The sequence below is a fragment of the Sardina pilchardus genome, chromosome 2, assembly GCF_963854185.1.
Source record: "Sardina pilchardus chromosome 2, fSarPil1.1, whole genome shotgun sequence".
Lineage (NCBI taxonomy): Eukaryota > Metazoa > Chordata > Actinopteri > Clupeiformes > Clupeidae > Sardina > Sardina pilchardus.
Genome location: NC_084995.1, coordinates 29,617,481 through 29,632,256, shown reverse-complemented (window position 1 = coordinate 29,632,256; position 14,776 = coordinate 29,617,481). Strand labels below are relative to the sequence as shown.

The window sequence follows — 14,776 nt, the reverse complement described above, 5'->3', positions numbered from 1 at the left end:
GCCCCCCCCCCCCCCCATTTAGTCACTAAATGACCAAGTGCACTAAATGTGTGTACACATACAAATATGTAAACGTAACTTTTGAATAAGGACAAGTCTATTATAACAATCAAACTTATGTATAGGTATTTTCAAAATATTCCAGTTGTTATGTACACTGTATCATAAATATGTGAAGCTCATATAATAGCTCTCTCAAAGAAACAAAACGTGGCAAAACATTTGAACTCATATGGCCAGTAGGAATGATCTGAAATGGCCTACATAAGCAACATGTCCTGATGTAAAGCTAAGCTTTTGTAGGTAGCTGTTTTTCTACCCATGCCTGGCAAATCAATAGGTCTCAATATCATGCACCCTTGTGCTAGTTGTATTTATCTAGCTGGCTGGTGTGACGGTGACTAAATGGTCCACTGGATGGTTTAAACTACTGATGTCAAGCTCTAACCTGACTGGAGCATGGCGGAACTACAAGGGTCTGGCGAGAGTCATGACTGCCAGTAGTATTCCTAAGATATTTCACTCATACCATTGTATTATATTTACATTTACATTTACACGACTTTACTGCTAAATACATTTATAGATATCCTCTTCATCAGTAGGCTATATAATATACAGGATAATAACCCCCCATTCCCCCCCGTCGCCCCACCCACCCACCTACAGAATATTCAACAATCTCAAGGTTGTAAGGTCATATGTCCATAGACCATAGTCCTCAAAACATGCTTGTCCTGTTGAAGATCTTAAGCCTGGTCATGAAGATGAAATACACATAAGCTAGGCACACAAATAGGTTCTTCATGATATACAACAAGGGTGTGACATAGCCAAACACACCAAACAGGCATAGTCTGATGACCAGGAAGGGCAAGTCCTGCAAGACAAACCCTAAAAATGGCAGCAGTGGGCTATTGGGAGTGACTATCAGCCGCAGCATGGAGAGATAGGCCAGGATATAGATGGGAAAGACCCAGTTTGTATAGTACACAGCGGGCACCTCTGCTACCCGAACCATCTCTGTGGTGTCCATCCAGAAGAGGAAGCACTCCACCAGAGCGTCCACCCTCGAGTCTCTGATGCACAGCGGGCGCAGGCGTCCGGTGGAGAAGCGTGACGAGCTGGACGAGGAGTAGAGGTAGGACGTCGTGGTGGGCCGTATGCTGTCCCTCCAGTGACCCCGTGAGGAGCCGGTCCCTGGCTCTGTCTGGTGCGCCGAGCCGTTCTCGCCTAGCTCGTCACCGACCTGGGACGACACCGTGGTCACCTGCTCCAGGTGTGTGAGGACAGGTGAGGGCTCATAGTTCTCCTCCAGACCCTCAGCTTCCAGTCACCAGGAGACATGGAAAGAATAATCACAAGAATGCTACTGAGAGGCAGACACGGTCCATTATAAGGGCACACCAGTAAATTGAATCCATGCAAATAACCATGATTGGATCGAAGGTCTCATTACCTTGACCAGTGAGGCGGAAAGGCCGATATCTTTCGACAACGTCCAAAATGACCAGAGATAGTAGTACCAAGGACACAGCCAACTCTGTGAAACGATCCAAACGGTGACCACCATCTACTTGCACCTTTAGGAATGTTAAAAGTGGGACAAGACAGAATTGGCTAGATTAGAACAACAATAGTGCTTTAAGCACTATTAAGATGTGAATTATTGATGAGACCTAGACTGATTTGATACAAAGCTAACGGATATGACAAAGTCTAATCTGGTTTTATGATCAAAGTAGTAAAACCTTGGTCACATCAGGCTCGACATTCCAGTCATTATGCACAGGTTACAGGTTAATGGACAATCTGTTGTCTTCTCAGTGAGTTACTGAATACCAAAGGTCTGATACTTGGACTTTCCCTGTTCAATTGTGCCAGTAATATTGTTTGAAATCATATCAAATTGTTCTCTGCTCGTCTGCTTCATAATATTTGCAGCTTGATAACTTACTTAATCAACATTATGATCAACATAGATGTGTTGTTAATGACTTATTTGTACCTTGCAGCCAGCCAGGAGAATGCCAAAGCACGGCAATGGACACACAATCACGTAAGCCAGTGTTATTGGTCTCCTGAAAAAAACATATTTCAAGTCTGCCTTAAGAGTCTGTATGTACAAAACACACTGAACATCTGCCCTACAAATGTTGACCCTATGACCTTAGATGGGTCCCATGACCAACCATGGATTGGCAGCTGCAAAGCCATAGTATTTAGTGAAATAAGATAATCCTTTTTGGCATTGAAACTAATATTTTTCATATGCACAAACTACAACTGGGAATTGACAATGCCTACATTTATTGGCCATGTGGCTTCTTAAATACCACTGTATTCATCCTTGAAATACTCCAAATGAAGTACATTTCTTATCTACGTAAGCAGGGCAACATTTATCCCAACTCTACAAGTTTCCCAACTCTCGCACCAGACTCACCAAGCTGTTATTTCAGAGATGAATCTCTTGGACGTCAGAATGAAGTATTTCAGAGGCACCCACACCAGTAAGGACACTGTAGTCACATAGGCAATGGAGGCAGCCACCACCAGCCAATACGCCGTCAGGTCCCCTCCTCGGACGTGGCGCATCAAGGAGGCAAAGCGCTCCATGATCACGAACAGAGGCACACTGAGACACGCGAACTGGACCACCTCGAAAAGGACCAGTTTGACCCTTTTCCCTGACAGCATCCTGAGTGATTTCGAAAGGCTTCCAAATGTGGAGAGCGACAGAACAGAGCACACTCATCCAGTGACGCCGTCTTTACACGGTTCAGCATATCCTGCTCTGGACTCTGAACACTTGCTTTGCTTACAACGCACTCGCTGTATACTTTTATGGCTGCACTGATGCTGTTGTCACGCTACTCTTTATGAGAACATGAAGCCTGTTGTGGTTGTGGTTGTGACGTGTGTCAGCTACATAGCTTTGCTCTTATGACCGGTACTGTGCCATCATGGACTGTTTAAATGGACATGTTGTGTAAATGGACTGTTTAAGCCACTGAGATCAGGCAGACATTCCTATTCCCACAGGGCTCCACATTCTTACTCACATAAAACTCAATGCACATACTCTATACATTACATTACATTGCCATACTGCTCTCACACACATCACCCTTTCACCCCCTTCTCTCTCAATCTTTTTTTTTTTATAGAATTCTTCCAAATCTTTTTTTTTTAATCCTTATAGACACTGCTATTTCACTACATGTTTTCCAACATTGTAATGTATGTGATAGATAAATAATAATAAAAAAAGGCCTTGAATCAATTGAGCAGCTGTACAAAATATAAACAAAGTGAAACCAGGCTAATAATGAGAACATTTTGGGAGCTCAACTCAAATGATCGTGTTACAGTACATCTAATTCTAGGGGGAGGTCACTAAGTTGGTTAAATCTTAACTGTTCATCTCCACCTAGTGGCAGATAAATATATGATTGTTAGTGTTTGACTACCCAGCTGAGGCCATATACACCTGATCAGCCCACAACTGTATTTCATCCTCCTGTTTCCATTGCGTTAAAGTGCTCCAGGTCTAACACCTGAATGATCTGGATGTAAGCTTCATCGCTAATACTTATGTTAAATCATGACCAGGAATAACAAGACAAAGTAAAATGTTATATACATTTGGCCTAGTTTTATTGTGAATACTAATTATAATTAAGATGATTAAATTTGTACATACAAACAGCTGGCTACATTGGAACATAACCGCAAAACTGACACAAGAATTGCCCACTTTTTTTTGTCAAAACATAAAATCAGTCACGTTTCCCTGTGGACAAAGCTTCGATCTGGGACATCTACCTCCCAACTCCATGTGCAAAAGGAGTGCTTATTTAAGACTGGCTTGTGGTCCCAGGGTATTGTTTTCCCAAAAAAACGTGTTTCCTATCCTTCACATTTCATCTACACAGCGGGGCAGCAAAGGGGGAGACTGGAGCAGGACAGTCACTCAGTCACTCAGTCACAACCACTGGATGAAACCCAGCGAGAATATTAGTGTCCACCACTCTACTCCCACTCAGCTTCCAGCAAGCACATCTACACTCCAACCTGAGCGGAGCACCATCCAGCACGGGAGAAGACTCTGGCTTGGGGTAAGCAGGGGCCTGCCATTTATCCAGTGACTTGTATCCATCCAGAAGATGGACAACTTCATATCCTGTCTTCACGAATGAATGATCAGTAAAATCAACTCAAACCAAGAGAGCAAGCCATCTCTTGAAATGCTTGCTTTTTAAGGAGTGCATCTTGAGTAGAGTTTTAAAAATCTAGTATGTCTTCAGATGAGCAGACCAGTTCTGGGCATTTCTGGGTTTTTTTTTTTTAAAGTATTCAGTCAGGGGTGGTCTCTAGTGTTGAAACGGAAACATTCCGAGAAGTCCGGGTAAAATCAAAAGTGCATGGACGTACAGTAATAATCGCTACCTGACGTGCAGTGTGGGGCTCCATTTCTCTGAGCGGGCAGCCATTCTGAGTCTACAGAATCAAACTAAAATGGGGAGTCCCGAGCCTCTTAAATATACAACAGGTAGAATATTTCTGTCCTTTTTTGTTTCCTCTTATACACACACACAACTGTGCATTAAAAATAGCAATAACAATAATCAAAAAAATATAAATTAAAAATCACGCTACAAAAAAAATGCATGGTATGAATTTAACACTGAGCAAAACCGATGCCTATAGACACCATGGGACACTGACCAGAACGCCCAGCCAGCACCTGTAGCGGTGTAGGTATGTATGTATATGTGTAAATGTGCACGTATGCAAGTATGCATATATGCAATTATGCATGTATGCATGTACTCATATACGTGTCTGTGTCTATGTCTATATGTGTGTGTGTGTGTGTGTGTGTTTGATCTCTCCTCCCCCAGGTCCTCGGAGGCAGCTTACGTTATGAGGACTTTGATGAGTTGGGAGGAGCCTGCGGGAGGGAGCGGGCCCCTGCGGTCCTTCAGGGCGCGGCCACAGCAGCAGCCACGATGCCACAGCAGCCACGATGCTACGGCCGCCTGTGCAGCCGGACAGTACGCTATGTACAAAGTATGCATGCTTCTTGCCGTTTCTTCATCTGGTTCTGTCCTCTCAGCCTTCCTCAACTTGGTTTCCAGTCTTTAGTGATACGAAACTAAAAATTAAAGATGCGTCACATGAAATGGCCGAGTGCTCCTTTCTGATAAGTGTCCAGTCTTAAAAAGAAATGGAAAACGTAAAAAGATACTCATTGCCTCTTCACCACTGACTGTAAATTCAATCAGTGGTAACAACGGTCAGAGAACTATACACCTATATATTTGGACGGGGTGTGTGTGTGTGTGTGTGTGTGTGTGTGTGTGTGTGTGTGTGTGTGTGGGGCTGTTTTCCATTAGTGTGAACATATTGCATGTACGTGTATGTTGAAGTAACAGTTAGTGTTTCTGTTCTGAAATAATTTGTAAGTCTATTCATGTTGATAACCGGGCTAGGGAATCTGCATGATTTGCATGTGACCGTATATACATGTGTGTGCGTCTTGTGTGTGCTTCTGCAAGACAGAAACGGGGGGGGGGGAAGGGGTCGGGTGGGTCTCAGTCTGTGTGCCGGCCTTAGAGCAAGGCCTTCTCAGCAGGGTAAGGGACCTGCTGTCCCTCGGAGGGGGCTGGAAGGCTCTGGGTGGTGTGGGCGCTGTAGCTAGGGGGTTGGCCCATTCCGGCTGGCACACTGGAGGGGTTCTGATAGGAGGGTACCTCACCGGGCCCCATGTTTCCTTGGTTGGGGCCGTAGACACCAGGCTGGCCCATGTACATGTGCACGTCACTGAAACCAACAGAAGGGAGGATTGGCAAAGGCGGCACTGCTGTTTTTGTTTCACAGTTTACGGTCACTGTTCTGAGTGCATTATAGCACAAGACAACAGCTATTCCAGCAGCATCCAACACAATCACATGCAAACACTAGTAATCGCTTGATAAGACATACTTAGGGTCTGTAAACCAGCATGTCGCTGAGACAAATAAAATGATGACAAAATAAACCAAACCTTTTGTCAGCATTTTGTTCAATAGTCTTAAGAAAGTAGCACACAGGCACCAACATACACTACTCACAAAAAGTCAGGGATTTTCAGCTTTCAGGTGAAATTTGTTGGCCTCAATTGGTTGCTTCAATAAATTGTTTAGATGAGGAAATCACCATTGCAGGCTTCTACTTAAATGCCCTACTTTCATGATGCAATACCACTGTAGCCATAAATTTCACCTGAAAGCAAGATATTCATAACTTTTTGTGAGTAGTGTAAGTGCAGTACACCAAACTGGTGACGTTAAGTTTACTTATGTCATTTGCTGGAGAACTACATACAACTTTTGCAACAAACAGCTACACAGACCCACATTTAATAAGGACTGTTCGCACACCAACAACGATGACAAAAAAAGAAGCATCATTCTAACTAATATTAATGACAATGAATGACAAAGAATGAGATCATTGGTGATCGCTTTCAGTATGATTTATAGAAACAATAAAAAGCTAATAGTCAATCAGAATTCATCAAATGTTAGAGGTCACCTTCAGCAACACATGGATTTTTGTACGCATTATTGGTCAGTGTAGTCGCTTTTAAAGTTATAGTTATCTTTATCATTATCGATCTTGGAGTGAACGGCCCTTTTCTGGCTCAGTTGCGGCTGGCTGTGGTGAAGCGTGGCAAGTACCTGGGGTTTGGTTGGCCTGGCATGGGGCCTCCGGCCTGGTTTATGGAGGCGTGCTGCTCCATAGGCACGCTGTAGCCCTGCACTGCTGTGCCACTCATGGCATACGAGCCTGCAGGGGTCTGGCCTGGGTACCCCTGCACACAGCAAACAAAGCACAGGAATGAATAACCAGCGCAGTGTAGTCACTGACGGGCAAAAACGTAACAAACAAACAAGTGCTTGAAAAATGAGCGTCCTCTCTCCATCAATCAATGGGCCTGAAACTAGGCTAGATGATCAAACTGGGTGGTTAGGCCATGGATTAAAGTGAAAAAAACTCATCTGACTGAAATTTTTTTGTCCAAAAAAAAAATAAAAATTGACACACGCAAGTGAGGCAAATCAAAGGGCCTTAGCGTAGACCTACATAATATAGGGCCATACAGACTAATTGTACCCTCCGTTTACAAGTAACACATTTTAAAGTAGGCCTAGCTATTCAATACTGCACACTGTTGCTTATTAAGAGTGCTCCGAGGGCCGGCCATAGCCCGTTGGCCACCCCCCCCCCCCCCCCCCCCCCCACCTCAAAGAAAAATAGGGGGTTGGGGGTGTCACTGTCACCCCCGAGAACATTTATTAAATACTGTTATGTAAATGCATAAATTCTGTGCACTTTCAGTCAGAGATTAGGGCCAGCATTATGCCTAAAATGCATGCATGTCTCCAAAACATTCCTCACCTGTTATCAGACATGCATGAAAACAATTAAAACTCACAGCCATTGGTTAACCGTCAGATAGGCCTCTGTTATTGAAGATTTGGAATAATTGATTTGAAATGTAATATGCTAAGGAATTCTGATGTTTTCTTATGTCAGGATATAATTTGGTGTAACTTTACTTAGTGTGATTAGGTGACATGTTGTTTAATTAAAAGGTGCATGTCACTTTAAGACGTTTTAGTTGTTGGGTAAGAACGTGATGCACGGCAGAAATGTTAGGAGTACCACGGTATTTCTGACCGTGTTGGTCGTGTCAATTGTATGAGAACTGTGCTGTTTGTTACAATAAACATTCAAGAATATTAACTGGAAGACAAGACGTTTTTAAAAGAACACGTGTCAGTCATAGGACTCCTATTATATAAGTTTCGTTTATTGGAAACGGACCTACGACTTTCTCTTTGAAGAAGACAAATTAGGCAAACTGTATAGACATAGCCTAAGCTACTGGATCCATTTGAATTGTATAAATTAACCTTGTTGGCTTATTATAATTATTTTTAGAGAAATTAGCAGTTAAACTAAACAGTAGGATAGCCTAATAGTGGCGTGGCGCAGACACACACTTTTCCATTGTCTGTCTCTGCGTTTCGGGCGCACCCGACTCTATTAATAATGACCGAAAGTAGGCTATATCCATGTTCTTTTTGACTATTCATCTTTAAGCTCCCCAACACTGCCGACCTCTAAGTAGTCTAATTTGATGAGATCGGGGAACTAGCAAATGCGGACAAGAAGTCATCGCAAACAACGCAGAACTTTGCGCAGCTAGTGTGTTGATGTCCTGAAGCTATTCTATAGCTTACTATTACAACTGGCGAAACTACTGTTTATTTTCATTTTACTTTTATGAAGAATAATTAGCCCAAATCATAGACTAATTAAACCGAAAAAACGACAGCTTTCCTGAACTTCTGCAAAGCTTGTTTGACCTACAAAAGCCTAATAAATCAAGACTGTTCTTTCATCTGTTTCAATTGGCCTTTCTCTCGTTTATTATTGTATAATTATGATGATGATGATGATTATTATTATTAGTAGCAGCCTAATAGTGGTAGTAGCCTAGTAGTAGCCTAGTAGTAGCCTAATGTTCATCAACGCAGTTGCACGAACGCATTTATTTATTTATTTATTTATTTATCGCACAACGAAGATTTTAACATAGGCTAAAACACAGGCCTATCACAAAACAGGGTTCAACAAGAGGTGTAACCATCACTGCAGCTTGCAAGGGAGATCGCGCCGCACAGCCCCCCCCCCCCCCCCCCCCCAATATTTTCTCCCCGGATCTGCATCAATCTCATGATTGACCTCTAGCGCCTCCGGTTGACGGAAATCCGTCATATGACGGAAAACTTTAATCCATGGGTTAGGCACTGCATCTGTACCTGTTGGGAAGCATTGGCTGGCGGCTGCTGCTGCATGTAGTACTGTTGGCTCTGGAGTTTGGCGTACATGGCGTACACTGGGTCCTCATTCATGAGTTTGGCGTACAGCGACAGTGCCTCCATCACCTTCACGTTCAGCTCGGACAGCTCAGAATGCTTCCTGTAAACGCACAGTCAAACACAGTTAATACACTTTGTATTGTCAATACTGGTGAAAAATAGATGGTTGATAATTGCTACTGTGATTATTGTTCAGAGTTTATCATAATTTGAGGAAACAAATTCCACTCTCTTGGAACACAGCACCTGTCAATGTCCTCCAGTTTCTGATCAATAAGTGGCCCCATCTGGTTACAAGCACCTAGCAAAGCAAAAAGGCCCCCTTTAGCATGTCATAAATATACAGGAAAAAAACAACACACAGGGATGAATGAATGGATGAACAAAGTAAATACATCCAGGAGCACTTTTCACTTCTGAAATGCACTTCTCCATTGAGAGCCTGGAGGCCTTTTCTCTTACCCTCCAGCTGCAGAAGCTCCACAGGGTCCGACTGGTTATCTGTTGGGTCTGCACTCTGGATCATCTGCAACAGCTGGTCCATCTTCTCCTGGAGAGCACAGTTGAACATCAATAACACACTTGGACACGTAGCTCCTCTTGTGCACACCGCTTTTGCATCTACCACCAAAAACGGTGGCTGTTCTACAAATTCCAAACTGTTGTGGATAGATAGTCATTTATGATGTTAATAATAAATAAAGCAACAGTGGGGAGATTACCAGCAATAGTCACCAGCTAATGGCAGCCAGATTATTTAATTTAGCATAACATTTATATTGGGTGTCGTGTCAGCATCATTTAATTTAACTGCTAAGTTTTAAAGACGTAGTGCCATGCTGCTGCCTGTTAGCTCACCTCATCGATGTAGACTGGCTCTGGCTCTGGCTCGATGGTCTCGACTTGGATGTCCTCACTGAACTGCACCGTCTTCTTCTCGGTCTTCACTGAGATCACAGAGACGGATAAGATGAGGATTATGAAACCAGGCACGCAAATCAAATAAGAGGTGGGGCACTTCAGACACTGTCCAACTTATTAGCTCAATGAATTCTGTAACATGATTCCACGTATATTTTTCCCAGCCAAGACACTTAGGCAAATTGCTTAAGGGTGTGTTTGGGGGCAAGGGAGAGGAAGACAGGATTTACACGGAGAGGCGTTCATCCGAAAGGAAGGGAGAACAAAAATCTGCCGCCACTCAACTCATTTCGGGCTCGGCCGTCAGGTCTGCGGTCACAAAGTTGGAGGGGAACAGGCCCACGCCCTGGTACGTCTCGCCTCTCCACCAGTTGGGGTCGCTGTGAGGTGAAGACGGCAGAGAGAGCTCGTTAAAATGGGGCTTCACACATTTGCTACCACATTTTGCTCACTCCTAATAGCCGGGTTTCCCAGAATCGTTAGAACATTCTTACAACGCTCCTAAGAAGTTCTTAGAGCTTCTTAACGATTCTGGGAAACCCGGCCAATGATGGTTGAAATATAGGAACACAAAGTGAGACAACTCAGATATTTTGCTGCCTCAAATTTCTTAAAAATGTATTTATTAATAAAGATTTACGACACAGAAATAAAAAGCACAGTGGTAGGGTAGGTTGGGTCACAGGGTAGGTAAAACACAGACTGACAGGAAGGGCATCAATGAAGTCACTTCCGGTGAGCAAATTAGTTTAGACCCTGAGTGGGAGCGGAGGCCTACTGCTGAAATTTCTACCACCAAGATAACAAAAATTTGCTACTCCAACAACTAAGTGCTTGATCTGAGAAATGAACTAAGAAGACACACAGAGCCACCAGACAGGGAGCGAGACCAAGACACCAGCAACAGGTAAGTCATCACTCTCTGGGGCTCCACCAACCCTGACACATATACACACGCATCCATTTACAAACAGTAGTTTCTATTATTAGGTATTCACATCACATAGGGATAGCGTGAAGGATGCTACGTTTAGCAATAGCATTAGCTCATTGCTGTTTGTTTTGTTAATAATGTGACCGAGTATGACTTATTGACTTGGCCTCGATAACTACATAGTTTAGTAGCTTACAAACTCATGGACTCCATTTGCGTTGAAAAAACATGACATTACAGAACATGAAATCGACATGATCTCCAAACTGCATGCTTCTTTGCCCTTTTTCAGTATTGTGAGGCTACATTTACCTTCACGTGTGCAAAAAAGCAATCAGAAGCAACACAGAGCCGCAATCAAAACAGAAATGCAAGCAGAACAGTTGCACCTTTGCACGGGCGCCTTCCTCACTTAGGACTGCCATAACATTGGCATGCTAGATGTTCGGATGATAAACACGTTTAAAAGAAACGGAGCCTTTGTGCAAAACAACAACATGGACGAGCCGTGGTCCGATGTCAGTACCTGTCATCCAGAATGGTGATGATCTCTCCGGATTTGAAGGTGAGCTCGTTGTCCTCGGCAGCCTCGAAGTCGTAGATGGCGCGCACCTTGCGACCGTCCGGCTTGTTGGCGGAGAGCAGGCTGCTGGCGCTGGGGTAGAGGCCGGAGAGCGACGTCTGGGGCTGCTGCCGCTGCTCCTTCAGGGAGAGCTCGATGGCTGAGGGGGGCAGGGGAGGCATTAGAATGGGCTGCTTACAGCATTTTCACACAAATGAACAAAAAGAGGGGCTGAACAGGGCTCAACAGCTGCTCCTGAGTTATTTCCAATAGTGCAGTGCCCGTTCAAACATGGTATTCCTGTAGAAAACCAGTAGCCAAATTACATGCCCGCAGGTATGCCTGCTTTAAAAAAAATAGAATTATAGGGAAAAACATAATTCCAACTAAGCATTCAGTAATGGATATCAAGTGTAAAAGATTTTACATCAAGTGTAAAATCACCGCACACTGGTCAACTCGAATTTGCTGATTTGTATTCTATTTTTAGTGAACAACGCGTTTCGCCATGCTTCATCAGGTTCACTCTTAACATTCACATGTCGCTGCCAGGTGATATATGTGGATATTGAATATTATATTATAATAATATATTAGCCTATAATAAATGTGCAGTGAACAGAATTGAGACATGGCTGCATGTGACATTTTTTACTGATCAATATGACATAAGCCTAACAGCTGTTTTGAGTTAAGGCTAAATGTTTATTGTTAGAGGACAAACCATTTTGTGGAATAATGCATCATCATGTTCAATCATCAAACATGTGACCCAAAAACAGTCTCTGGTAGCATAAGGTAGCATCCATTCTGTATAACATGCTTGAGCTGCTTGTTCATGGGTAAATTCAATGAATAAGTAGCACTGAAACATTGCTATGAAGCCTAAAACAATTAATAACAAGCCAGTCTGACATGCTACCACATTGCGGGAAGTTATTAGGTAATTGATTTTTCGTGCCTTCATTCCTTGTAACATCATGATCGATTTAGTAGCCTACTTAAGTAATGTTTGTGTGTAGCTTTTACCTTTAGCAAGGTCCTCCTCCTCTTTTTTGTTTGTTGATGTGGAAGGATCTTTGGCCACTAATGCAGGGCTGGCTTTAGCTTGTTCGGCAGCCTACAGTAAAGAACCACAACGAGATGCAAAAGCACAACTTTAACGAGGGGTATTTCAAGTTTCGATCATGCCCAGAGTTCATCAGTGTAACATAAAGACCATTTCATCACAGAGGTTGCAATCTACCATATAAAAAAAACCCAATCTAAACAGACAGAGGCAGTCTGAATCCAGAAGCCAAAAAGCTCACTGTGGCACTGAGCATGAGCTGCTCACCTGTGAGCCCACAGCAGGGAAGGTGACGCCCTGCTCCCGCAGATTCTTGATCATGGCGGAGACCAGGCTGAGCTGAGGGTCGTTACGGAAATCCTCTGCCCACTCCACCATGAGAGCCTTTAACTTCTCACAAACCTTAGGGTGCCCCTGTAGAAGAAACGGCAAAACAGTTCCACTGATCAACATGCTGATGAGAAAACTGTAAATACTCTGTGTGTGTAAAGTGAGTGAGTGAGTGAGTGAGTGAGTAAGTTTTTTTTTTTTTTCATTATTTTATCTTCATTAAAGTCAAAACCCTAACCCTTGGTTAGGGCTTCTGTTAAAAGGTAGCAGAGTCTTTCTTCGAGTTTTCTTTGCCTCCCCTGTGTCAACGAGAATATTGAACTTCTTGCAAGAGGCGCACGCCTACAGAGGAGACCAGGCAGGAAGCTGGTAAGTTTGTCCGTTTGAGGGCTTACTGTCTAAGACACTGTTAATGGGCAAAAACTTACTGCACAATACACTGACATACACTGGAGTAGCGAACTCAGCCGTGTATTTAGGAAGGGAAGTCCTATGCACTGTAGCAGTCACAAAACCAACCGGACTTTATTTAGCGGGCATGTTTCTGTAAAGAATAAAGGTCGGGGGCCTTTAAAGGGTCCAAATGCACATCACACAAGCAAAGATACGGAAATCTGTTTTTAGTAACTAATGTATGTAAAAACGGAGTACAAATTATCAATTAGATCTGTTATATGCCATGGGTGCTATACAGATTTGTCCTAGAAAAAGCCCATATTGAATCACTTGGCCCTGTCAATAGAATTAGATTAAGTCTGTTGCATGTTTTCGGTGGGATAAGAGAAACTGTTTACCCCAGCCGTGTTACACAACTTACAATTAGAAACATAGGAACCCTTTAACCCCAACTATTCACCCTCGTCACGAGGAGGAGAATATTATCTGAATTCCCAATCCCAAACTAGATTTACTAGTTGTCTTCTATGTCATAGAAATCTGTCACTAGAACAGTTATATATGAATTTTTCTGTGACCACGAGGAATAGGTCCCCTTTGTCACTCCATTGACGGGCGACAGCCTTTGTAACAGGAGGAAGACTTTTAGAAATCATTGTCACAGATTAGTTTATGCAGTAAATGGCCAAGTCCTCCTATTAGAGGAAAATCACATAATTACAAGCACGATTGCAGGTAATAGGGTTAACATGAAATAGATATATGGAGAGCCTCCTATAAAATATCTACTTGTTGAACCTGAACTCCTGATTAAGGATTTTGATTCGTAAAGTATCAGTCCTTTTGTGCCTCCTAAACCCATTGAAAAGGGGCCTTTGCAACAGACACGACACTGATAATTACTTACCCTTTTTCGCAGAGCAGTCGCCTCACAAAGTCGAAAAGGGGAAAAAAGTTATAGATAGTATACACACACCCACCTTTTTAGAAAATGAGGGACTCACTGAAAATCTAAGAGGTTTATACGCACACACCCGGAGTAGCGATCTCAACTGTGACTATAGGAGCGGGTCTGTAGTCACCAGAGTGGACACAAAACGCAACACTTCTTATGTTAGCATTGCTGAAATATTTTTGTGCATGTATTCTGCTAGTTGTAGTGTGTTTTCATAGCTGTTTTAGCAAAGTTATTGTTATCATACCTGAACGTCCCCTGTATTATTTTTAGCAATGGTTTGGTCCAATTCTAGGGGCACCCTGTAGCCTAACTTAAAGGGATAATCCGGAGTGAAATGCACTTTAGATCAATTTTTCGGACTATTGGGAGTACATACGTTGAGTTGACACCAAAATCATGTCATTCGGATGTATTTTGAGAAAGTTCGAGTTCACCGTTTTTAGCCAAAACTCGTTAGCCTGTAAATGACCGGGGCAGGTCCTTTCGCCACTACAAAACGCTATTTTTATACCTCTTCTACTGTTCCAAACAACACTACACTTACGTGGTAGTGAGTAGAGGGTCCCTAAAGCCAAACCGAAGTATCCCCACGTCTTTATGTGGTCGGATAAAGAGTCCAGAATTAATTTAATCGAGTCAGTACCTTCCGGAAATGTCGCTGCGGCAG

The 14,776-nt window shown here is 43.1% G+C and overlaps 2 protein-coding genes across 2 annotated transcripts in view; both read right to left on the bottom strand.

Annotated features, from left to right (window-relative positions):
• Window positions 1-669: 669 nt before the first annotated feature.
• On the bottom strand, window positions 670-2,764 carry tmem236 (transmembrane protein 236). The gene is made up of 4 exons (XM_062555758.1): window positions 2,447-2,764; window positions 2,009-2,081; window positions 1,460-1,583; window positions 670-1,326 (listed from the first exon to the last, which is right to left on the bottom strand). Exons 1-4 carry the CDS (start codon window positions 2,698-2,700, stop codon window positions 722-724), a joined length of 1,056 nt encoding a protein of 351 aa, XP_062411742.1. The 5' UTR covers window positions 2,701-2,764; the 3' UTR covers window positions 670-721.
• An 872-nt stretch (window positions 2,765-3,636) lies between these two features.
• Window positions 3,637-14,776, bottom strand: part of colec12 (collectin sub-family member 12) — a gene marked incomplete in the record, with an annotated part of 37,166 nt that continues 26,026 nt past the window's right edge. The window contains 10 exon segments of the mRNA XM_062525608.1: window positions 3,637-5,829; window positions 6,729-6,862; window positions 8,880-9,039; window positions 9,186-9,240; window positions 9,402-9,489; window positions 9,798-9,886; window positions 10,146-10,240; window positions 11,321-11,516; window positions 12,386-12,476; window positions 12,693-12,839. Of these exon segments, the coding sequence (XP_062381592.1) occupies window positions 5,619-5,829; window positions 6,729-6,862; window positions 8,880-9,039; window positions 9,186-9,240; window positions 9,402-9,489; window positions 9,798-9,886; window positions 10,146-10,240; window positions 11,321-11,516; window positions 12,386-12,476; window positions 12,693-12,839 (1,266 nt within the window).